At 36.4% G+C, this 24,956-nt stretch overlaps 1 protein-coding gene across 6 annotated transcripts; it reads right to left on the bottom strand.

Moving 5' to 3' along the window:
* Positions 1-881: 881 nt before the first annotated feature.
* LOC127439676 (beta-adducin-like) lies at positions 882-24,299 on the bottom strand. Of its 6 annotated transcripts, XM_051695922.1 has the most exons (16): positions 23,921-24,299; positions 20,440-20,675; positions 16,735-16,876; positions 16,077-16,228; positions 15,298-15,378; positions 14,572-14,721; positions 12,415-12,558; positions 12,039-12,137; positions 11,645-11,821; positions 11,259-11,498; positions 9,706-9,822; positions 7,461-7,547; positions 6,470-6,605; positions 4,080-4,148; positions 2,233-2,266; positions 1,893-2,040 (listed from the first exon to the last, which is right to left on the bottom strand). In XM_051695922.1, coding segments are annotated over exons 2-16 (1,779 nt in total). In that variant the 5' UTR covers positions 20,590-20,675; positions 23,921-24,299; the 3' UTR covers positions 1,893-2,039. The 6 variants fall into 6 exon arrangements, with proteins under 6 accessions (XP_051551877.1, XP_051551879.1, XP_051551878.1 ...); XM_051695917.1 differs by lacking the exon at positions 2,233-2,266 and having other exon boundaries at positions 882-2,040; positions 23,921-24,294; XM_051695919.1 differs by lacking the exons at positions 2,233-2,266; positions 4,080-4,148 and having other exon boundaries at positions 882-2,040; positions 23,921-24,294.
* Between the last annotated feature and the right edge of the window lie 657 nt (positions 24,300-24,956).

Raw genomic sequence — 24,956 nt, 5'->3', positions numbered from 1 at the left:
GAGGCTGCAAGAAGATAATGCTTATTCAAAATAACCACTTCAGAAAAGGGTGCACCATTTCCTGTTAATTTCAATCACATTTGGCATCACATTCCATCTCAAGTATCCTATACACAAATCAATCTCCATTATGATTGGATGAGTCAATGCGAGCCACTTTGAACATTCTTCATTACAAATCTATTCCCTCCACTTAAGAAAAGCAATGTGTTTAATGGGGGCCTTTTGCCCCTACGGGGGGCTTTTTACCCTAAACACTATCCTTTCACTCACTGGACAGTTCTTAAAACAATTTTAATTGAATCACCTTGAACAAAATGGAAAATGATAAATAAGTATTTAGCCTCAAAATAAATGTGATAGTTTCAGAGATTTTCAGTGGCTAGGCTATATAAATTTGCAACATTTAAAAAAATATATTAAATATTAAATCAAATTACATCAAAATCAACCTTTAGACATTACACGCAACGATGTCATAGATCAGGAAATTCAATTGTAGCAGTGTATAGTGACAAACAGGTGTTTAGGAAAGTACTGTGGTATTTTTGTTGCTGTTTAGTGTTTTGGGAGAAAATAAAATAAAAATTGCCTTTAATCCCGGGGGGCCTTTAGCCCCATTGTACCCTAAACATGGAAACAAACATATTTTTGAAAGCTTGTCATTTTTGAAAGAGATCTATTTTCATTTATGATTTTACAGGAGCAAATATGTTATTTTGGCAGAAACTATGGTTTCCATGGCAAAGTTTAAAAAATGTAATATTGACTAGGCCTGTATATATTTATTATTTTTTCAAGCTAAAATGGCTATAGCTATGTGACAAGATATTCACCAAACATGTTTTGAAACCCAACCAAAAATAGCAACAAAAAACAGCTTTACATGGATGTGATCTTTAATGAATGGTACATCCGATCCTAGCATTTTACAATATTGACATGAAATCAAGTTTATAAACCAGCTATTCACACAAATGCATTTAAATAACAATGACTGATAATAAAAATAATTACAACTGCAATGTCTCCAGCATACATACAAAATAAACATCATAAATAAAAAGAAGTGGAATAAATCCGTGCACTTAAAGTTGGTGTTTTCTTTGCAGCAACAAGCCATGATCTTGCATAATTAGACCTATTTTGATTTTTATTAACCCCCCCCCCCAAAACACATTTTTTATTTTTGTAAGCCATTGCAAGACCGTCATCATGATTTTCAGTCACTGGTACATTGTAAAATCATTTATCCCTGTGATTCATAACAAAGTGAGATGTATGACGTAGTTAAAAAAAGATTTCAGTCAACTTAGAATACACAGTAATGCCAATGCCACATGTAATTATTTAAACACCTGTGTTTGATGATGACTGAGCAACAATCAGAATTGATAGACATGAACAATCAATGCTTATGCAATCCCACATTCTTTTTTTTCCATACATGTACTAAGTGCAATTTTATTTTTAAGCAAGGGAGGGAGGTCACAAGAGCTCATCGTGCGCTTCACCTATTCAATCTGTATCAGTGAAGCATCGTAAAATTTGCATCAGTGCAGTCAGAGAGTGTACTGAAAACGAAAACCATAATCAAAAACTTGTATAGTATGTAAAGATCAAGAAATGGATACACAGTGAGTGGATGTGAAGATGTGTTAGTGTGTGAGTGAACTTGTGTGTGAGTAACGTTCTTGGAAGAAGGTGTAATAACACGCATATGCTGTGTGTTTTGAGCATGTATGTGAAAGTATAGTGATGAACACGTAAGAGTTCAAGTTTCGGCTTTTTCTTTCTGTTTCTTGCTTTTCTTTAAGAAACATGGGGCTTTGAACTTCTTTTTCTTCTTTGATGGGGATTTGGAAGGAGAGCCGTCTGGGGTGTTGCCTGCAGGTTTGTTGGGCGGGGCAGTGGGCGGAGCCGAGAGAGTGGTTTCTGAAGTGTCGGTAGTCGACAAGGCCTTCATTCCTTTTTCTAGCTCCTCTTGTTGTTTCTTCTCATCACCTTTATTGTTCTGCACAGCCTCTGTGGTTTTTCCATCTGCATATTTCAACACAATTTAAAAGAAAATGGAAAAAAAATAGTATAGTAAAATAATAATGAAAATAAAAGAGTTAAGCAGTTGAATTTCACAGTTTAAAGATTTAATCCATGGCACTGATGCAGCTGCTATGACATGACCAACATGCTCTTTCAAGTTGTGTGCAATGTCTTAGGTTTCTATATACTTACTAGTGAGACAAGATCTCAGTACCAAACGACTGTCCTACAAATCATAATAGAGCGACATGACAGACAAAGAAGCACAAAGGTGTGAAGAAGACAGATGTAGGACACAGCACAGAGTGGAAAATGTCACACATAAAAATGAAACATGAAAAAAATTCAAATAAGAAACTCTGACACAGACTTGAATACAGACATCCCATGTTTCATCACCCTACCATTTATGACCATTATATTCATGGGTACTGTAACTGATATTTTACAATAGATCATCTGATCTGTTATTCATTAACAAATCTAATATTCATTAGCAGAGCAAAATTAGCCTAAATACACTGGTGGCCAAAAGTTTGGAATAATGTACAGATTTTGCTGTTTCGGAAGGAAATTGGTACTTTAATTCACCAAAGTGGCATTCAGCTGATCACAAAGTATAGTCAGGACATTACTGATGTAAAAAACAGCACCATCACTATTTGAAAAAAGTCATTTTTGATCAAATCTAGACAGCAGACATCACTCCAACACCTTATCCTTGAGTAATCATGCTAAATAGCTAATTTGGTACCAGAAAATCACTTGCCATTATATCAAACACAGTTGAAATTTGGTTTGTTAAATGAAGCTTAACATTGTCTTTGTTTTTGAGTTGCCACAGTATGCAATAGACTGCCATGTCTTAAGGTCAATATTTGGTCAAAAATGGCAAAAAAGAAACAGCTTTCTTTAGAAACTCATCAGTTAATCTTTGTTTTGAGGAATGAAGGCTATACAATGCTTGAAACTGCCAAAAAACTGAAGATTTCATACAAAGGTGTACACTACAATCTTCAAAGACAAAGGACAACTGGCTCTAACAAGGACAGAAAGAGATGTGGAAGGCCAGATGTACAACTAAACAAGAGGATAAGTACATCAGAGTCTCTAGTTTGAGAAATAGACGCCTCACATGTCCTCAGCTGACAGCTTCATTGAATTCTACACGCTAAACACCAGTTTCATGTACAACAGTAAAGAGAAGACTCAGGGGTGCAGGCCTTATGGGAAGAATTGCAAAGAAAAAGCCACTTTTGAAACAGAAAAACAAAAAGAAAAGATTAGAGTGGGCAAAGAAACACAGACATTGGACAACAGATAATTGGAAAAGAGTGTTATGGATCTTAACCCCATTGAGCTTTTGTAGGATCAGCTAGACTGTAAGGTGCGTGAGAAGCGCCCGACAAGACAGCCACTTCTATGGCAAGTGCTACAGGAAGCGTGGGGTGAAATGTCACCTGAGTATCTGAACAAACTGACAGCTAGAATGCCAAGGATCTGCAAAGCTGTCATTGCTGCACGTGGAGGATTTTTTGATATGAACTCTTTGAAGTCGTTTAAGAAGTTCTGAAATTTATTTTCAATTTGTAATAGTAATATTTCACGTTATTAATGTCCTGACTATACATTGTGATCAGTTGAATGCCACTTTGGTTAATAAAAGTACCAATTTCTTTCCATAAGAGCAAAATCTGTACATTATTCCAAACTTTTGGCCGCCAGTGAAAATTACCATATTGTGTCTAAAACATAGATTGAACTTCTTGTTTAATGTGTTTTATAAAAACATTATCACACTCGCAATCATGTTGTCGAATTCAGCACTCTTCGTTAATCAAAGTGAGCCTTTTTGAATTAATCAATAACAATTGTCCTTTTTGCAAAGGGCTTTTAATTTTGCCCTTAAATTAGTAACAAGGTTTGTCAATCAGCAGTTGGATGATGCAGAACAGATCAGCATGCGGAACCATAGCAGGTGTTTCTGCAGTGTCACATACACATGCACAGGTGTTAGGCGTAGCACCACAAGGTCTCACCTGATGGTGTGGTCTTTGTGGGCGAGGTAGTCGGGGGAGTCCCCGTGTCATTCACCACCTCCTCCACACCTTTTATATGATATCAGGGAAGGGGAAGGAAAGAGAACAGGTGAAGAGCAAGGAGAGGAAAAAGAAATTGAAGGTACATGTACAGAGGGGAGGTGTACAGTGAGTAATGTGAATTTGTTCTTGGATTTTAGTGTGTGTACAAAGGGTTTCATGCTCAAAGTGACAGGCTATAAAGAAGAAAGATAGAGTTCAAGTGCTGGAGGGAATTATGTCGGGACACTGAACTTTGATTCAACTGTTTCTAAAAACTCACCCTGCCCACTACCTTTTTGAACTGTTGCCTTCTGGCCGACGCTTCAGAGCTCTGAGCACCAGAACTGTCAGGCACAGGAACAGTTTTTTCCCTCAGGCTATCCATCTCATGAACAGTTAAAACTGCCCCATTGAGCAATAACTATGTGCAATTCACAGTCTAAACAATCTATATTCACATATACATACACATACTCATATACACACATATACATATATATACATACACACACATACACATACACATATACACACACATTTATATATATATATATATATATATATATATACTACCAGTCAAAACTTTTGAAACACGTGACTGAAATGTTTCTCATGATTTTAAAAATCTTTTGATCTGAAGGCGTATGCTTAAATGTATGAAATTAGTTTTGTAGACAAAAATATAATTGTGGCACCACATTAATTTATTTCATTATAAAACTAAAATGTAATAAAAAAAAAAAAGTTTTTGAAATTGATGACTTGGACCAAATAATAAAGAATAGCAGCCAATAAGTGCTCAACATAGATGGGAACTCCTTCAATACTGTTTAAAAAGCATCCCAGGGTGATACCTCAAGAAGTTGGTTGAGAAAATGTCAAGTTTACATGTCTGCAAATTTTAGGCAAAGGGTGACTACTTTGAAGATGCTAAAATATAACACAGTTTTGATTTATTTTGGATTTTGTTTAGTCACAACATAATTCCCATAGTTCCATTTATGTTATTCCATAGTTTTGTTGACTTTCCTATTATTCTAAACTGTGAAAAAAAAAATAAAAAAAATAATAATAATTATAATAAAGAATGAGTAAGTGTTTCAAAATTTTAACCGGTAGTGTATATAGTGTCTCATTGTGTATTCTATATATACTTTATTTCTATTCAATTTTTTTTTTATATTTTTTTTTTATTCAATTTTTTAATTATATTTAATTATTATCTCTGTCTTGTTGCTGTATTGTATTGTTGCGCACTGGAAGCTTCTGTCACCAAGACAAATTCCTTGTATGTGTAAGCATACTTGGTAATAAAGCTCATTCTGATTCTGAAAGATCCTGAAATTAAATTAAACTTTAATTCATTTATTTTCAAGGCACACTCCAATACATACAGTACATGCCAACGGGGTAGTTGACAAATAAAATGTACATTATTATTTTTTTAAAAAAAATTTTTTTGAGAGAGTTTAGGTTAAATTTTGCATATATTCAAGGGAAAGTAAATATTTGAAGTTTCTTTTCCATTTTGTACCATTTGAATCACTACTAAAGTGATTTTTTTCAATCAGATTTATTTCAACATGCCTAACTTTGCTAAGTACTGTATAAAATTAGTTCAATTAATGCCAAACATTTACTAAAATGTTTTGTTTAAACATTAAGTATTTTGTATTCTAAGTCTTTAAAGTTCATACTGCTTATTATTTCTAATTACATTCTTCACATTTATTCTGAGTTCATAATGTGCACACTATTTAAAGATTACTCAATTCAATTTAACTGAAATTTGTCATACATTGAAAATCTTGTCATACATTGTAGGCTAAGTCTTAAAAATAGACCTTTAATAATACCTTTTGTTGCAGTTTACTTATACAGTAGTTCACAAATAGTCCTGGCCCTGCAGTGTGCCAAATAAATGTTTGAAAGTAATATGAGGTCATAAAACTGCATGTAAAATTAAAATACAAATATTGTGTTTAAAATAGTTTTAGATGAAACATAGCATGTAATACTGCTGTCAAAGCTTGAAATGCCATGTCAACTACCCATTTCCTAAATGTAAAATTTTTCACACCTTGTACAGTCTTAAAAGCTGCTAATTAATAAAGAAGTAAACATCAAAACTTTGGTATTCAGTAACAAAGTGACATCATGTCAATACTTCTCCAAGGACTTCAGCTGTATACTGTCTAAGGCACTCGTGATGGTTAATTCAGTTCTTTTATCCAGTGGCAGAATCAATATAATGTGGATACTTCAGCAAAAAATCAATAGGTTACAAAAAGACCATGTGGGATTATACTACACCGTCTAAGTCTGGTTAAGACACTGTCAGCTCGTACCGTCCTCCTGGCCAAGTTGCTTGCGTTGCACCTCCTTGCGGTACTCCTCCAACTCCTGATCCGTCAGCTCGTTAAAGGGGTTTGGAGGCTCCGGCTCTGGTGTGGCAGGGGGTTTGGGCTCCACCTCCTCTGGAGTCTGGAGGCAGAACATTCATGTTCACAAACATACATGAACTGATATACACATGCAAAAGTATTTAGAAATGGAGTTCGATTAACGACTGCCTCTGAAGTACTCATTACAGATATTTACAGGCTATGATTAAAGATCTTATTTTGGGGGGCCTGGGTAGCTCAGTGAGTATTGACACTGACTACCACCCCTGGAGTCATGAGTTCAAATCCAGGGTGTGCTGAGTGACTCCAGCCAGGTCTCCTAAGCAACCAAATTGGCCCAGTTGCTAGGGCAGGTAGAGTCACATGGCGTAATCTCCTCATGGTCGCGATTAGTGGTTCTCCTTCTCAATGGGGTGTGTGGTAAGTTGTGCGTGGATCGCAGAGGGTAGCATAAGCCTCCACATGCGGAGTCTCCGCAGTGTCATGCACAATGAGCCACGTTGGCTGTCTCAGAAGCGGAGGCAACTGAGACTTGTCCTCTGCCACCCGGATTGAGGTGAGTAACCACGCCACCATGAGGACCTACTAAGTAGTGGGAATTGGGCATTCCAAATTGGGAGAAAATGGGATAAAAAAAAAAGTTCTTATTTTAAAATAGATAGTTACGACTAACTGGATGAGCTGCGTTCAAAGCCGTTTTAAAATAGCCGATATGTACACACCTGTGACCGGATATTAATTGTATTCCAGACTATATTAATGTGGCACATTGCTACATTGCTTGGCAACCATTAACAGCCAAAAGTAATCTACAATTCAAAATACCTTGTACACATTTTTGTAATGTACATCGATGCCCCACTCATGTCCGGCGTCGGCAAGTTGATACATTTGAATAATGTAGCTCAATATAATTTAGTTAGTGTGGAGTTACCGGTGGACTGTTGTCTGTGATGACGCCGGATAACACCTGAGACTGAGGTCCGGCTGTTTTCATGTCCTGACGATTCTGCTCCCTTATCTGGAAGACAAACAGCATTTACATCCTCTACAAACACTTAATACTGTTCATAGGTGAGGATTTTGAACTGATAAAAGAGTGCTCCACAAGAAGTGCATGCCTTGTCATTAAAGCTTGAATTCTTCTTTAAAGATATTTTAAAGGGATAGTTCACCCAAAAATGAAAATTCTCTCATCATTTACTCACCCTCATGCTATCCCAGATGTGTATGACTTTCTTTTTTTCAACAGAACACAAACAAAGATTTTTAGAAGAATATCTCAGCTCTGTAAGTCCATACAATGCAAGTGAATGGTGATCAGACTCCAAAAATCACATAAAGGAAACATAGAAGTAATCCATAAGAATCCAGTGGAGTTTAAGTCATTGTTTTACTCTAAATCTCCACTTTCACTTTCACTTCTGAAAGTGAAAGTTAAAGTGGCGATTTAGAGTGAAAAGGACTTTAAAATTGTTCTGTTTCTCTCCCACACCTATTATATCGCTTCTGAAGATATAGAATTAACCACTGGAGTCATATGGATTATTTTATGTTTCCTTTATGTGATTTTTGGATCTACAAAGGTCTGATCACCATTCACTTGCATTGTACGGACCAACAGAGCTGAGACATTTTTCTAAAAATCTTTGTTTGTGTTCTGCTGAAGAAAGAAAGTCATACACATCTGGGATGGTATGAGGGTAAGTAAATGATAAGAGAATTTTCATTTTTGGGTGAACTTTAAATTATTTGATTTGACATTTTCGGAATTTTTCTCATCTCTCCTTAAATCGACTATACATATTCTAAATGTATTTTATCTACCTATGTGCAGTCAGGCAGCTGAAATCCCTTCACTGATACGTCTGATAATATCTGGCATTCTTTGAGCATTATTAATGCAGAATACAAAAATAATGCATGCATATTAATATTAGATTAATTATGGACATGTATGTTATGCTCCCCGCCTGACCAAGCATTTTCCTTCTCACTCATATTCTCTCCTCCTCCCTTCATGGCCATCTTGGTCCTGATGGTAAACTGACATGTTGCAACACTTCTGGTGCTACTCACACTCTGTCTCACACCATTGGTGAGATTGGCACTCCATGCCATAGTACTGAGATTAAATAAACTCTCACTTCTGTTGTTTGAACAGTCTTGCAGCAATAACTTATGTAGCAGCAAACTGATTTTAGTAGCCAATTATGAAAAGTATGGAAAATGATCTGCTTAATATTTCCCTATAAAAGCATAATAAAAGTAAGTAGAATGATTTGTCAACTATATTCAATTAAAGGTGCACTCAGTATCTTTTTATTTGTGTCATCTTGGACTAACATTGACACCTAGTGGTGTGGATGCAGCAAAATTCAAAATCAATAGTTTTCAGTTGATTAATTTCCAATTGTCCAATCATGAGACGGTTACTGAGATTAAGCGAGTAGTATTCAGCTGGTCATGTGATTCTAAAATGGCAGCCCCCATGAGGGCGCCCCTGCCCCATGTAGAATAAAACAGCATTTATAAGGTTACTGATATGACCAGAGTCCTCATCTCATGTGAGTGGTCATGATTTTATACATATGTTTCAAAATTACAATTAATTTCTTTAGTAGTAAAACTTTTTTTAATGGGGAAAAAATTACTGAGTGCACATTTAAGAGACAAAGTAATAAGCAAAATACACAGATCGCAATATAAAATTTTCTGCGCTGATTTAAAAAAAAATCTGCGTAATTCTGTGGAATTGGTTTAAACATGGCAAAATGTAATAAATGGACCTGAGAGTACTAAGCTCTTATTGATAGCTAAAAGAATCATGAAATTAGCCAAAATATGTAATAAACACACATGCACAAGATGGGGAATGCGTAGAAATTTTATGAATGACAGATGTCACAATTCTGCAGAAATCTGCTGAGTTCTGTGCACGCAGATTCTGTCTGGGCCATCAGTATCCCCTACTTACAGTAACGTTTTGCACCTGCTGGCCCTGACTATTGAAGTTCAAAAATATATTATCATTTACATTTGATTTTTCACCATGGGATGTAAGATATTAAACATTGCTTGATTTGATTTCAACCCTTGCATTGCTTCAAAAAGAGTGTGTGGACATCACATTGAACTTGAAAAGCAAACAAGTTTTGAGTGACATGTGAGACTTATACCTTATTCCTTGTTTCGAGCACCTCCTTTGGGTTAGTGAAGAGAGGGACAAACTGGTTTGGATTCTCTATCTTAATGGCACTGCCACTACCCTGGGTCATTTCTTCTGCTTTCTGCCACTAAAGAAAAAAGAAAACAGAACAGAAAAAATACAGTCACTAGCTGGAAAGCATGTCTGTCATACCAGGGACACCCTCTGATGTTAAAAAAGTGTTACTGTGATAGACAATTTCAACTGAAAAATTTGGAAACACTGCAAATGAAAGGAAAATATGTGTGAAATAGATCCATAATTCACCAGCAGAGGGCAGTGCAAGCACTGCAGTAAGTTTTATGACAATAAAATATCTCCCCTGCATTGCAGAGACAGAGAAAGGGAGGTGGGTGGAACATGGTAGAATAGAAACAGAGAAACAGAGAGACAGAATGAAACTGAGAGGTAGTCCACTCCCAGTGATGCAACAATTACGCCATTATTCTAATAATAATATCGTATGATTCACAGCGAGCCACTATTTTCTAAACTGCAGCTTAGTCATTCAAAAAAATCCAGTGTTGAAATTGTACTGACAACTACACTTTTACATTTTCTACAGAAATGTGAGTGGTGCCACGATGCTAGTTTAGGTAGTTGCCAGGGCATTGTTATGTGGATGCTAGGGTGTCCTGGGTGGTTGCTTGCTGGTCCAAGTTAAAAGAGACCACCCCCAAGTCTCTGTTATATTCTGGTCTCTAGATATGGACTTTCAATGTAAGTCTATGGAGTTTTATTTTCTCCTGTTTTATTGTCCTCAAGGTGAAAATTGTAAAATCAGATCACTGCACAAGCAGTACGATTTGAGGTATTATTCATGTCCAGACAGCAGCACGGTGCGGGACGAGAAACTTGCCAAAGTGTAAAACTAGGGTTACGGGTTTGCTCAAATCCCTATGTATAAGCAATAGTAATAGTAAACTCATTTTAGCAAGCACCACTAAAAATTAAAGTATAAAGTATAGAGGCATTACTGCAGCGTGTTTATTGTGTTTATTTAGAGTCCCACAGAATCCCTACAACTTAAACCGTAACATTCCCTTACAAAAATTAACCACGGTTTTTCCTCAGTTACCATAGTATCACCATGGTATTTTGTATTAAAATCATAGTAACCACAAAATTAAACATGGTTACCATATTACTGTAGTAAGTCAATGGTTAACTGCAATAAAACTATGGCTTCTGCCAAAAAACAAAAAACAAAACAGACATGGTTACTATACTATTACTATAGTAACACCATGGTTAATTTTACCTGGATCAAACCTTTCTCTCAACTCCCCAACCTTCACCGTGATCAAATCACTGCTAAAAAAATCAATGTTTACATATTTTTTTTTTTACATTATTATTAAAGGCAGTATTAAAGGAAATATTAAGAGTGGAGACAGGAAACAGGATGGGAAAAAGTGGGACAAAAGGCGTAAGTGCAAATAGTCACAATTTTATTTCAGGCCGTGCTGGCCATAATCTGGATACACAGACATGTTCATGTCAGCTATACAAAAGCTATCTTACCGTAGTCCGAGGTCCTGGGCTGGCCTGGTCCTGGTTGACTTTCTGATAGACATTTGGAGTGTTCAGCCACCTTGTCTTCTGCTGTTGTCTCTGGGCATGGGGATGGAGACATGGGTGGGGGTGAACCCCATCCTCACTGAAGGAAAACGATGTGACTGTGGCAGGAACTTCCACCTCTCTCCTGGTTCTAGAGCGCTCCAACAGTACTGGGAAACGGTAGGCATACCCTGTACGGTAACCCTAAATAACGGGTTAGAGAAATGATGCTGAAATATCACATTTGGCAGATAATAAAAAGGTACTCAAGCCAGTTTAATAGCAGTAAAATGACTATTTCTAATCGGCAAGGACAATTAGGTAAATTGTCTAGTCATTTGTTGACTAACCAGATTGTCCAATGTTCGCATCAGAGCTTCAAATTCATGTTCTCCTAGCCTGCTTTTATGCATGGGGCCGAAGGTGGATCCGGCCCAACCCACGGTGCCTGTGACAACAGGCTTGTGGATGTTGCGGTCCAGCAAGATTAGGTTTTGTTCCCCTCCAGCACTGCAGAGTGCTGCCACCTGTAAGAACAGCACAGCACTGCAGCAGATTCAAAAATGGAATACTAGCTTACTACTTACTGAATACTGCGAAGTGTACAGTGCAGTGCATACTGCCAACTACTTTTTAAAAGTAAGTAAAACAATATAGCCATTATTCTATGATAAACATTTCAGAGTATATATGCTACACTGTTGTCACATGACCTCATCAAGTTGCATGTTTAATTCAGCCTACCTGTATTTGACATGCAGTCTGGATGTGGTAGATTGTGTAAAAGGCCTCCTCCACTGATTCTCCCAAGGCCACGATACCATGATTCCTCAATACCAACACCTGCACAATTAGGGTCATACAAATCTCTGAAAGTGGTCATATGCAAACAAAAATATTTCCACAAGTGCACTTTCAACCTTCAGGGCATCAGTTGCATTTTTCAACAAGCAAAACATTGGAGGTTTGTTAGGTTTTGGGGCCACTATAGCTGATCAAATCTAAGTTGAAAAAGAAGGCATCACTGGTCATATATCAAGAGATGTACAGTAGTAGTGTTTCAATTCCTAATCTAATGTGTAAACGTGGTCTTTCAAAAAAAATCTCTTTATGATATAACCTTGCATGTCGGTCCCAAGCTCTTCTGGAGATCCACTCTGTCCTCTTCCTCCTCCATCACTCCATTGTAGTCATAATAAGCTACCTCACCCACCAACAAAGCCTCATGGGATAGAGGTAGTAGGCCACATTTCATGGCTGATACCTACATGAATGATTAATCTTGGTGAGTTATTGGAGTTGATCAGTGTTGGAACAATAAAATCCATGCATTAATGTACAAGATTAAAGGGATTGTTCACCCCAAAAATGAAAATTCTCTCATCATTTACTCCCCCTCATGCCATCCCAGATTTATATGATTTTCTTTTATCTGCTGAACACAAACAAAGATTTTTAGAAGAATATTTCAGCTCTGTAGGTCCATACAACGCAAGTGAATGGGTGCCAAAATTTTGATGCTCCAAAATCCACATAAGGGCAACATTAAAGTACTCTAGACGATTCTGGTGGTTAAATCCATATCTTAAGAAGCAATATGATCGGTGTGGGTGAGAAACAGATTAACACTGAAGTCTTTTTTTTACTAGAAATTCTCCTCCCTTCTCAGTCAATCTTAACTTCACTTTCACACTCTTCTTCTTCTGTTTTTGGTGATTCACAATACTTGGCAAGGAAGAGAATTCATGATAAACAATGACTTAAAACTTTATCTGTTTCTCATCCACACCAATTATATCATGTCTGAAGACATGGATTTAACCATTGGAGTCATATGGATTACTTTTATGCTGCCTTTATGTGGATTTTTGAGTTTCATATTTTTGGCAGCCATTCACTTGCATTGTGAGGACCTACAGAGCTGAAATATTCTTCTAAAAATCTTAATTTCTGTTCTGCAGAAGAAAGAAAGTCATACACATTTGGGATGGCATGAGGGTGAGTAAATGATGAAACATTTTTCATTTTTAAGTGAACTAACCCTTTAATGAAAGAATGCAGTGTGAATAACAGATTGCAATAGAAAAGGGACTATTTAAATCATGTTAATCATTTTTAGCACTTTGTAAATATTGTCGATTCACAAAATTGTAAGTAATTTGAGGCAGTAGTTTTAGTTTCCCTAACATCTGATCATTCTAAAAAATGAGAAACTTTCTGTCTCCTTTTAAACAATGGAATAATAATTATAATTTTTTTGGCCATAATTTTACATGCTGGACAAAATAAATAAATAAAATCTACTCTAGATTATCATGATTCAACTCATCACTTAGTGTGATTAATTATCTGAAAAATAATGCATTCAAAAATTAAAGCAATTAATCAAGCCCCCATGATCCGTACGTAAATTCCGTAATGCAGGGATCTCGGAATGCATTTTTCAAAGTTTAAAACTAAATTTGACTTAAAACAGGAACATAAAAACAATGCATTTATGGCTAGAGATGCTGATAATTAGTTATAAACTCCACAATGAAAGTGAGACACTCTAAAAGCGTCCGTCTGACACATGAGTACATAGACCAACAATTAAAAATAGCACTAATGATAGAAGTCAACAATATTTTGACTTCTAAAGCCACATTTTGTACTGTCTAAACTGCTTTACCTGTCCACTGCCACAATATACAGGATTTATATGATTTAACATATTAAAATTATCTGAATTATAATATTTACTATATATTACATTATATTTATAATTATTTTAATTATTATCTACAAAATTATCTTTATTCCCAGGCCTTTCTCAGTAAATACTGATAAAATTAATTAATTAATTAATTGTGATTAATTTGATTAACTAATCAGCACATCATGTAATTAATTTGATTAACATTTTTTATCGATTGACAGCCCTAATAGATAGATAGATAGATAGACAGACAGACAGACAGACAGACAGAGAGACAGAGAGATACGTTGACGGACGGACAGACAGACAGATAGATAGATAGATAGATAGACAGATCTAACAAATAAATGTTAGTCCTTTGTGTTTCACAATTTAGAGGAAAATTGTAAATATTTAGCATAAAAAGTGTATATTTCAGTATTTAGTTTAATATTACTTTTAATATTTAACCTACAGCAGATATTAATTATTTAGTTTAAAAACTCATGGCATCAAGGCAGACTTTCTAGAATTTTCCCCTCCACTGAAAGTTTGTTGTTTTAGCAATGGTGATTTATCTTGGCCTTGCGTGTGACGTACTGCTGCTATGGCTGGAGTGTGGAGGTGCAGAAGACAGCGGACATCTGGTCGTGCCGAGTAGATTGCAGAATGCAGACTGAACGCAGAGAGATCGACTCCAAGAGTAGTGCTGCCTTTCTCTACCACCTCACCAAGAATGTTCACCTTCACCTGGACATCACAGATAGCACATGCTGTAGTAGAGCCACTACATAATTTATTCTCCTAGTATCCACTGCGCTCATTTTAAATATAAATTCCCTCTCAAATGAACTTAATCTATCATTGTGATGTTACAATATAATTAATCAAAATATAAAAAACTCGTTTAACCCTTTGGTGTATTCTGCCAAAACTGTGAACAGCATCGTTACATATCTGATGCATTTCAATGTCACTGAGAGATGTTGGCATTCATACAATCATTGACACAAACACTATATACTGTACGAATGCATGGGCAACATACATTTTTTTCAAGAATAACAATTTGCAGTGCCTTATTTTATCAACGAGGCACCAAAAGTGCAATATTTGTCCAGGAAAATATTGAACACAATATATTTTTCATCCTTATCAATAAATAACACTCACAGTCTCACACTGTGATGGCACTGCTTTTTCCATTGACCTTCATTTCAATGCTTTTGAACAGGGAAAACAGACAACACTATCATCAGGGGTCATCTTACAGGAAATAAGAGGAACCAGTTTGTAGTGTGTACAGATAAGAGTGTAGATTCTCACCAGACTGGATGCAGTCACTTCCCCGAAGGCCAGACCGTCTGGCAGCACCAGGAAATGTTCCTGCTCTTTACTAACGCGCATCTGCAGAGAAAGAAAATAATAGTTATTTAGCCAAGGCTTTTATCCAGAGACACTTTTTACAGTACATTACAGGGTCAGTCCCCCTGGAGTATCATGGGTTTATTTGCCTTTCTCAAAAGCACAATGTTGATGGCTCATGGCTTGCTCATTGCAAGAATCGAACCAGCAACTTTGTGGTTACGAGCCTTGAGCTTTGACCAAATAAACCACTCCCCAATAAGTGAATTACAACACATTAAGTATTTGAACAACTAAGCCATGCCTAATTTGTATGAATGTCATTGTATTAGAAACAAAATATGAAAGCATCTGCAAACAAAGGATGCTTGACCTTTTTTTCCCCGAACATTTGAACAATTACTTTTAACCCTTGAAGGGATAGTTCACCCAAAAATGAAAATTCTCTCATTATTTATCTCAGGTGTATATGACTTTCTTTCTTCATCAGAACACATTTGAAGAAAAATAGAAAAGTACTTTTTTACAGTATTCAGAAGAGAAATGTTGAGGTATACTAAAGAGGTGTAGGCATAACTCTAAAAAAAATACATGAGGTACAGGGGTAGGAATGAGGTCTGGGCCACTTAAGACTTGAGGTATGCATTAAAGGTTTAATCATCAAGGTAATTTTTAAAAGATGGATGAGCACTTTTTTCTCTGTACAGACAGAGATGGGTTCAAGGGTCGTGTTTGCTTACTGTGAGGCACGTGTTGGCGAGCTGGGCCCAGCCAAACAGATCCACCAGTCGGTGTACACTAGACAGCTTACAGCGCATCAGTCTCTCACCCTTCACCATGGAGCTTGGCTCCAATCCGTGCAGGTCGTTAATGGGGGTTACCATGTTAACGGCTGTACAGGCATGAGGAACGACAAAGACAGAGCTTAGTGTGTCAAAGAATGTATTAATCATTAATTACTTTGTGTAAAGTAGCATCGATAGTTCGTCTCTCACAGTTTAACAGACATTAGGTCAATTTTATCTCAAAAAAGACTTCACAGTGAATCGGCTCACAGCTCAAATGCTCAATAGATTTGCACAAGGACATTTAGAAAGCACAATTGAATTAATCTCCAGAATTAAATTCAAAGCTTAAATGTGATTGATGAAACTGACACTAAACTTATAGAACTGCTCTATAAAAAGTGTCTACATCCAATTCACAGTCGTGCTGATTCAGTACAACTTTAGATCAGATTACCATGTCATTTTAGGTACTTCTGTGTTAGTGCTATGTGCAAAGCATACATGGACAAAACATACATATTGAGTTTGACAATTCAAATGCTGAATGATTAGTATTTGGACTGAGATCTGAATTTGAGATTTTTGCATTGTGTGTGTGAGTGTTACGTACTGGATGGAGCGACAGGCAGAGCGGCTGGAGATCCGTGAGTGGCCATAAAGTCAGCAATCTGTCTAAGAGCCCACAGACTAGAAGAACTTCCTTCTTTCTTCATCTGCTCCTGAATCAACACATCCAGCTCCTCTTTAAATGACTAAAGCACAAAAAAACACACAATCAAATGCAAATATTCAGCAACACAATGCAAGTGAATACACAAAGGACAAAGCTAGGTTCAACACACATTCTTGTACACACATAAAAAGCGTTTGCATTGTGCATATGGGTAGTTGACAAATAACTTCTTTTCAACATTACAATTACAGGTTAAATTTATATGTATGTAAGGAAAGTATATTTTTTATGGTAACACTTTACAATAAGGTTGTATGCATTAACATGAGTTGACTACATTAGTTAACATGAACTAAAAATAAACAATATGGTTAGAGCACTTTATTAATCCTGCTAAATGTTAATTTACAGCATAATACTAATTCATGTTAAAATTAAAAATTGTATACATTAGTTAATGCATTATGAACTAACATGAACTAGCAATGAACTATTGTAAATGTATGAATTAACATTAACCTTGATTAATAAATGCTGAAAACAAATAATATTCATTGTTAGTTTATGATACTACCTAATGCATTTACTACTGTTATTGAATAGAACCTTATTGTAAAATGTAACCAATTTTATATACTATTCACCATTTTAATCCAACTTTAGCATTTTTGTAGTTCAATAAAATAGTCCTTTGGTGTGTAATATTCAAACTAAGTCATTCTGAATTACAATTATTCCATTTAGTCTCTCAAATAATATAAGATCATAAAAACTGTATAATAATTATACGAGAATAAGTTGCGATTGCATTTAGTTTAAGTTGGAGTATAGCAGGTCACATTACCAGGAACTGTAGTCGTTGCTTGAAATTTACTGACAACTACCCACATATTTAACAGTCAAAGAAATAGCACAATCACACTCCAGTACAGCAGACATACAAATCAATTCCATAGTCCACAACAGAGCAAGAGAGAATAAGACGTCCTCATACACAACGTTCATATCTTATTTCTGTCCTTCATTCAAACGGTCTAACTTGCCCTCCATTCTGTGTGTGTTTTTTTGTTTTGCACCTAAAACTCTAGCACTGTATATGTTTTCTCCTCCCCAAACACTCTCTCTCGCTCTCTCTCTCTCTCTCTCTCTCTCTCTCTCTCTCTCTCTCTCTCTCTCTCTCTCTCCGCAGCTGCAGCTGTCAGTGGTGATTCAGGACAGATTATATCTGAGCTGTGCAGATAATCATATCTTTAGGAACCTAATGAGAGGGAAGGGGAGAGAGGACATTGAAGGCAGGACATTAAAGGGTGGACAGACAGAACAGAGAAATAAAAGGGGGAAAATGAATATAAGTTATCTGCAGTTAGGAGATATACCATTTTCCATGACCTTTTTGAAGGTTTATAGTTGTTTCATGCCCATTTACTTACACAAACACAATTTATTATCACATCATTCTTAAATGAAACATAACAGGTTTGGAATGTAAAAAATCTGATCATTATTTTTTTTCTACAGAGATATTTATTTTGATTTAGAAGAACTACACCAACCATAATCGTGAAGAGAGACCCACCAATCAGAGAAGTTGTTACTACGGAAATAGAATTTCAAGGGACATAATCGAGTCAGTCTCCCAACAATCTCAAACTACATATAATCAGAGACTTTTTAGCAGAGAAGGGCCACTTCTATTCAAATGAATGGGATAAATTGGAGCACCCAACCAAGGAGCTCTGAGCGCCCAACGGACAACGGATGTAGAAAGGAAGTCCCGCCTTACAGGTGAAAGAGCCAATCACCTTTTAGATACAGACATCACCTGTCAATCAACTCTAGAAAGCGCATGCGCATTAGCTATACAAGCTGGGAAATGTACATTTTTTAGCGTAATATGAGGGGAAAAATCACAATTTATGATACCAGTGTTGTCAGATTTTAATGCTGATTTAAAATATGTTCTTTGATCGTAATCCTGACCAACCATTATTGAGATTTCGGTCCTCCCCATTCAAGTAGATATGAGCTGCACTGGCATGACTGGAAATAGCCTCCCAAGAGCATTCCAAAGATGGCCAACAGTGGACTGACTTGTTAGAAAGACTTTGATATAATTTTGAATATATAACAATAAAGTAAATGAAATATAATTAACATTTATTGTTTTTAGAAGACTAACATGATTTGTAATTGGATGCAGTACTGAGTAGATTAATTCTGAACTGTAATGTAGTACTGATTATAAATGACTAAAATTGTATTTGGTAACATAATCTATTGGATTACATGTTTTGGGTAATGTAATCTGATTACTTTTGGATTACTTTTGGCCTAACTGTTGTTTATTTGATGTCCTATGTCTTTGAGTAGGAAAGTCTTGTACCATTTACTATTTATTTATTTATTTTTCTCCCCTTTTCTCCCCAATTTTGGTATGACCAATTCCCATTGCACTCTAGGTCCTCGTAGTGGCGTAGTGACTCGCCTCAATCTGGGTCACGTATGCCTCCGCATCCGAGACCGTCAATTTGCGCATTTGGTTTGTTGAGCACGTTATCGCGGAGACATAGTGCGTGTGGAGGCTTCACGCTATTCTCTGCGGCATCCACGCACAACTCACCACGCGCCCCACCGAGAGCATGAACCACATTATAGCGACCATGAGGAGGTTAACCCATGTGACTCTACCCTCCCTAGCAACCGGGCCAATTTGGTTGCTTAGGAGACCTGGCTGGAGTCACTCAGCATGCCCTGGATTCGAACTTGTGACTCCATGTGTGGTAGTCAGCGTCTTTCCTGCTGAGCTACCTAGGCCCCCAGACTTGTACCATTTTGACATAAAAATACAAAGAAGAAAATATATTTCATTTTATTACATTACCAACAAAAAGAAGACTGGAAGACTTACCAAATGTATTACAGCATAAGGCTGATGTAAAATGATTTTATTTTTTTTTGCTTCAAAAAAAAAAAAACAAATAAAAAAAATATATATATATAGGAGATTTAAAAAATAAGTAAAATAAATAAATAAATTATGAACAACTTCCTACCATTTTCTGATTATTATGCAATCATTTAATCCATAAAAAGTAACTCTTATCTGATTACAAGTAATTTTAAAATGTAATGTAATCTAATTACAAGTACTTGGACTTTTTGTAACCTGATTACATAATCCAGATTACAAATTATCCGTTACTACTCAGTACTTGATAATTGGCAATGGCTATAAATCAGTATAAATTTTATATTGTACTATCATTTTTTATTACTTTTTTATTAACTCTTTTGCAATGCTTCGTGGGATAAGTAGTTCATTGCCTCATAAAGATGTTAAGTATACAGCCTGCTAACTTTGACTTTTTTTGTCTACTTTTTTGCTTCGAATCAAATGTTGCAAAGTTGTGATTCATTTCTGAGCTTAAAGGCTTGGTTCCAGGCATAGAACTCTTTACTGCAGAATGTTTTAAAATCCCTATGGAGAAAATAAATAGGAAAATGTAAGGCTGCTTGAAAAGTGGGCAGACACTGTTGCTCTCCATTAGCATATAAGGCTTTAAACACAAACCTGAGTCAATGCTCTCTGCATGCAAATATATGGGCTTCACTCATAACAGAACTGTATGCCTTATTACTCACAGGGCTTTGCAGGAGACTGGATACACGTTTCTTGAGGCCGCTGGAAGGGGTTGACTGCTGGGGAGACTGGACCAGTTCTGACTCCAGACACTCCCCATCTACTGGACTTTGCTGGACCGGAGTCCCTTTAGGGATGGGAGAGTTACTCATCTTCTATTTCCCAGAATGACAGAGAGGAAAGGAAAGAAATATGAGCTAAAACGAAAGGATAGGCAAAGCAGGGCCAGGTGAGAGAGCTGAAAGGGGCAGACAAAAAAAAAAAAAAAGAAGAGAATTGTGAATTAGTCGGTTGTAATTTGGAGTTATGTTACATACTGATCCAAACACACATTGTGGAAGGATTTGCTAATAAATATGTGCATATGAAGACATTCAGTCATGTTCACACATGAATAATACACAAACACACTAGTACGAAAGCACACAAGCAGTCCTGCATCTACTAGATAAGGATTTGTGCACCCCACACCCAAAGTCACGTGACAGGCTGCACTAACTGACACATATATCCAAACACACAGTGGAAGTAGTGCAATATGTACAGCATAGCCAGAAAATGCATCCTTACATTAGTAAAGGCAATCAATTTGTTTTCTTGTTTAGTCAAGGAAGGCCTTTTTATAAAATAACATTTCGAACAGCATTTTGTATCGATGACTAGAATGTACAGTAATAGATTGAGTGCAGCTATTACTGTTCCAGGGTGTATAACACAGCTGACTGATGACAGAAAATATCTAAAGATCAAGAGCATGAATATCTTTTACTTCTAAACCTTTTGCTGCCATTCACGAATGTTTAAATCATGCAAGCTCAGAAAAACTTAGGCAATTCATCTCATGAAGAAATATCCAGATCATATTTAGCCTAAAAATCAAGCCTATTTATTCAAGCTCTTTGTGTCTGGTAGTCTGCCAGGGGCTCAGGTGCTCTGGGACCACCACTAAGAGGCCCTCTCTCTGGGGAGACTGTATAATGACCGGGGCCCCTCTGGATCCAGACAGCATACTGGTGCCGCCCTGCGCTGACCTTTGGATGGGTTTCAAACATAGAGCTTTCTACTCAAGTGGATCCAATTTAATCAAGTCCCTCTACTGAAATACAGTGATCCACCCCTAGCTTACCCTTATTCCTGCCTTAAACTCACATCATGCTCAAAACATTCACCTTTGTCTTTTGCTAGAACAAGCCTTTGATGTCATATTGAGGAAGGAACGCTAAAAGGGACACTAAAAGACATGTACATGTGTCTGTGTAACTTATTGATTGGTCTGAAACTGAGCTTTCCTGACCGGATGAGGGCTTTCTCCCTGACTGAGAAATCCTAATGCTTTTATGAAGTTGGGAGAGAGAGAGGTATATGAGGGGAATGTATATTGGTTAAAGTAATGCTTTATTGATTTTAGATGAGAATTCTAATTAAGTTAATGTGTGATTCTGGATGCATTCACTTCTGTGAACTTTATGACCCATGAAAAAAAAACACATGTGCTACACCTAATCTTACATGTGCTTCATGAAAGAATTAAAGAACAATTTCTATAAAAAATGTTTTAGCCTTTTTTGAGTCAATTATACTACACTATATAGTACTATATTGTGTTATTCTAATCTATACTATATTAATTAAATCCAAAATTGTTTGAAACATTGTTTCAGAAGTATAGCCACAATATGTAAAATATTATACATACTGACATGATTTATGTGTGGTAAAATCTCTGTTTGAAATTATTTTAGTATGATAATATTGCTTACAGGGTTTAACTTTTGAAAGAATGTTTATTTTAATGTTTATAGACTGGCCCCATTCACTTCCATTGCAAGTGCCATACTATAGCTGTGATTTTTGCTTAAAAGTCAAATAAGACAGGTCAAAACGTTTTTTTATGGGAATATATATATATATATTATTCACAAATATATAAGCAAATTCCTATAGAATAAAGATGTTGATCATTGATACGGTTAAGATCTGTCTGGTACGATAGGATAGCCTTTTTATTTAGCCTGAGACACACACCTTTCAAATTCCTATCCTGCTGAAAAAAGTGAACTGAATACATTGTGACAACACCGGTTTGGTTAATACACGAAATGCAAAGTCTGAAAAGCTAATTAAAATGAATACGAGTCGGCCAACACTACTAAAAGAGGGTCAGCTTATTAACATGAGTTTTTGGGGATTTTTATTTTGAACCCAGTCTCGTGAAGCTTGGTGCATATTATACGAGTTGGATATTTCATATGTTTTCAAGTTCATTCATATGAATTTGTACAATTTCATCATGTGCAAATGCCCGGATGTCTAATGCGGAAGTAAGCGCGAGTTTCGCAGGCGTTAAGGACATGCTTATTAATTTTATGCCCTTACCCAAACCCCTTATCTAAGACTTACCAATCAGTAGAGTGTGTAAGCATGATAGGAAGCTGTTATGTGTGACAGAAGCAAGTAATTCTCGCGTATTAGATGGAAACGATATCCAGCAACGTCACTGGCTGTAGTGAAAGTCGTACGAATTTATACGAGTGCAGTCATACGACATCATACGAATTAGCCAAATTTAGAAAAGTCGTATGAATCCAAAAACAACACCCTTTGAACTGCTGTCAAAATACTAAGCTGGAAACAAAAGCTTCATCTTAACATTTTATAATGATATATATAAAAAGCTGCTTTCTTGTTTAAAACGAATTGATCAGTGAAGCATTATTATTACAAAACGTTCTGTCGCGGTTCTATTGTGCAAAACAGCCACAGCCAGTGTTCGCGTGGCACGGCCTGTACGGCTGCCTAGCAACAACGCAAGCACCGCTGCAGCATCAGCACCAGCAGCGCGCAACTGGCTCAGGCTCAGCCTCCGGGCATCAGTGCCAGGAGGAGCCCAGACAAATTGAGAATTGCATATAAATGCATAGCATGTTACCAAGTATCAAAACACTGCCCTGCACACACAAACTACATAATCTTTCTTTTTAACTGTGTATACTATAGTACTGTAGCATGACTTATGAGATGCGTTTCCTGACTAAGTCTACATCATAGTCACAAAATAGCTTCTTCTAAAAGTAGCTATCATGGCACTTGTACACTCATTAACGCTTCAAAGAAAACAAGGCCCCATGCCCTTTGGTTAATATAACGTAATAAAAACAATTTAGAGCACATCATATACATTCTAAACTATTTTAGTAAGAGGAATGCAGTCTGGTTCCATTTTCTCCAGTGCTTTGTTTCTTATCTTATACAGCCTGCTGTTAATGCTATTAAATAATGGAATAATAATTAATCTTGCATGAAATTTGTGCAATCATGCAATATCATGCCAGTGCAGGACCGTCACCATAAATATGATGGATGTGAGGGGTTTGAAATTCTATCATTCACATGTTTGTGCACTATTCCGGAAATCAATGCAGCTATTGAAAGAACTCTGGAAATGGTGAGGGAAAAATCAGGCACGAGACAGTATATGCTTACCTTACAGCAGCATCCTCTCCTCTTTGTCCTTTACGCACGCATTCACCATACACTACAGCTATGCATGCAATGTGTCAAAACAGGCGCGTGCACCAAGCAATCGATTATTAGTCTTGTTTTCCGGAGTGAATGGTATTGTTTTGGGTCCGTGTTTTCGTAGAGCTCTGCATCCCCTCCGTTGTTTTACGTTTATTGCAGGCTGGACCAGCCCACGACCGCGCCTGCCAGATTCATGACCTCGCGCTTTACTATTTATATTCAGCTCCGGCTCGTTTTTATACGCAGCTTAGAGGAGTTTGTTCACCAGTACTGTTATACTAGCATATATCTGTTAAACGGAAATAGCTGTCACGTACTAAAAATCGTGAATCGCAGATTTATTGTGGATGTAAAACGATGCAGCTGCGGATTACTGAAGCGCGCGCCACTGGCTCCACCTTTTGGTGGTTTTCTGATATCACAAGAAGCAATTCAATAAAAACGTTTTAGACTTATATCTGAGTGGGACAAAACAAAACAATGTACCTTTTTTTTTTTTTTTTTTTTTTTTACCTAAAAGCATAGTGTTGCGATGGAAAACAACAATATTCAAAACATACGAAAACAAAATATGGGTAGTTAAAACATGTCAAGCAGAGACAGTGCCTTGCATCATACACGCCATATTTTACGTAAAACCATTTTAAACATCAGTCTAATTTGCTTTTAATTATGCATGCATGACCTCATTAACAGAGACTGCATGGAATATTTGTAGCTTTCAAAAATACTTTTGTCACACCACAGGGCTATTTAAGTGAACTGCAAAAAGCTAAAAGAATATTTAAAAAAACTTGAATAGTGACCAGCTATGCAGCATCTAAAAACCATAAGTTTCCCTTATACAAATTCATTTTACCTTAAAATATTGATGTTCATGTTCATCTAAAAATTAATGTTACTTGTTACTTGTCAACTACCTACAGTGTATACACTCAAGTGTATACACTTACATCATATTTAAAAATTAATGACAATATGAATTACCATTTACAAT

This window comes from Myxocyprinus asiaticus, chromosome 4 (assembly GCF_019703515.2).
Source record: "Myxocyprinus asiaticus isolate MX2 ecotype Aquarium Trade chromosome 4, UBuf_Myxa_2, whole genome shotgun sequence".
Taxonomy (NCBI): domain Eukaryota; kingdom Metazoa; phylum Chordata; class Actinopteri; order Cypriniformes; family Catostomidae; genus Myxocyprinus; species Myxocyprinus asiaticus.
Note: the sequence above shows the minus strand (reverse complement) of the source record. Positions and strands in the feature narration are given on the sequence as shown.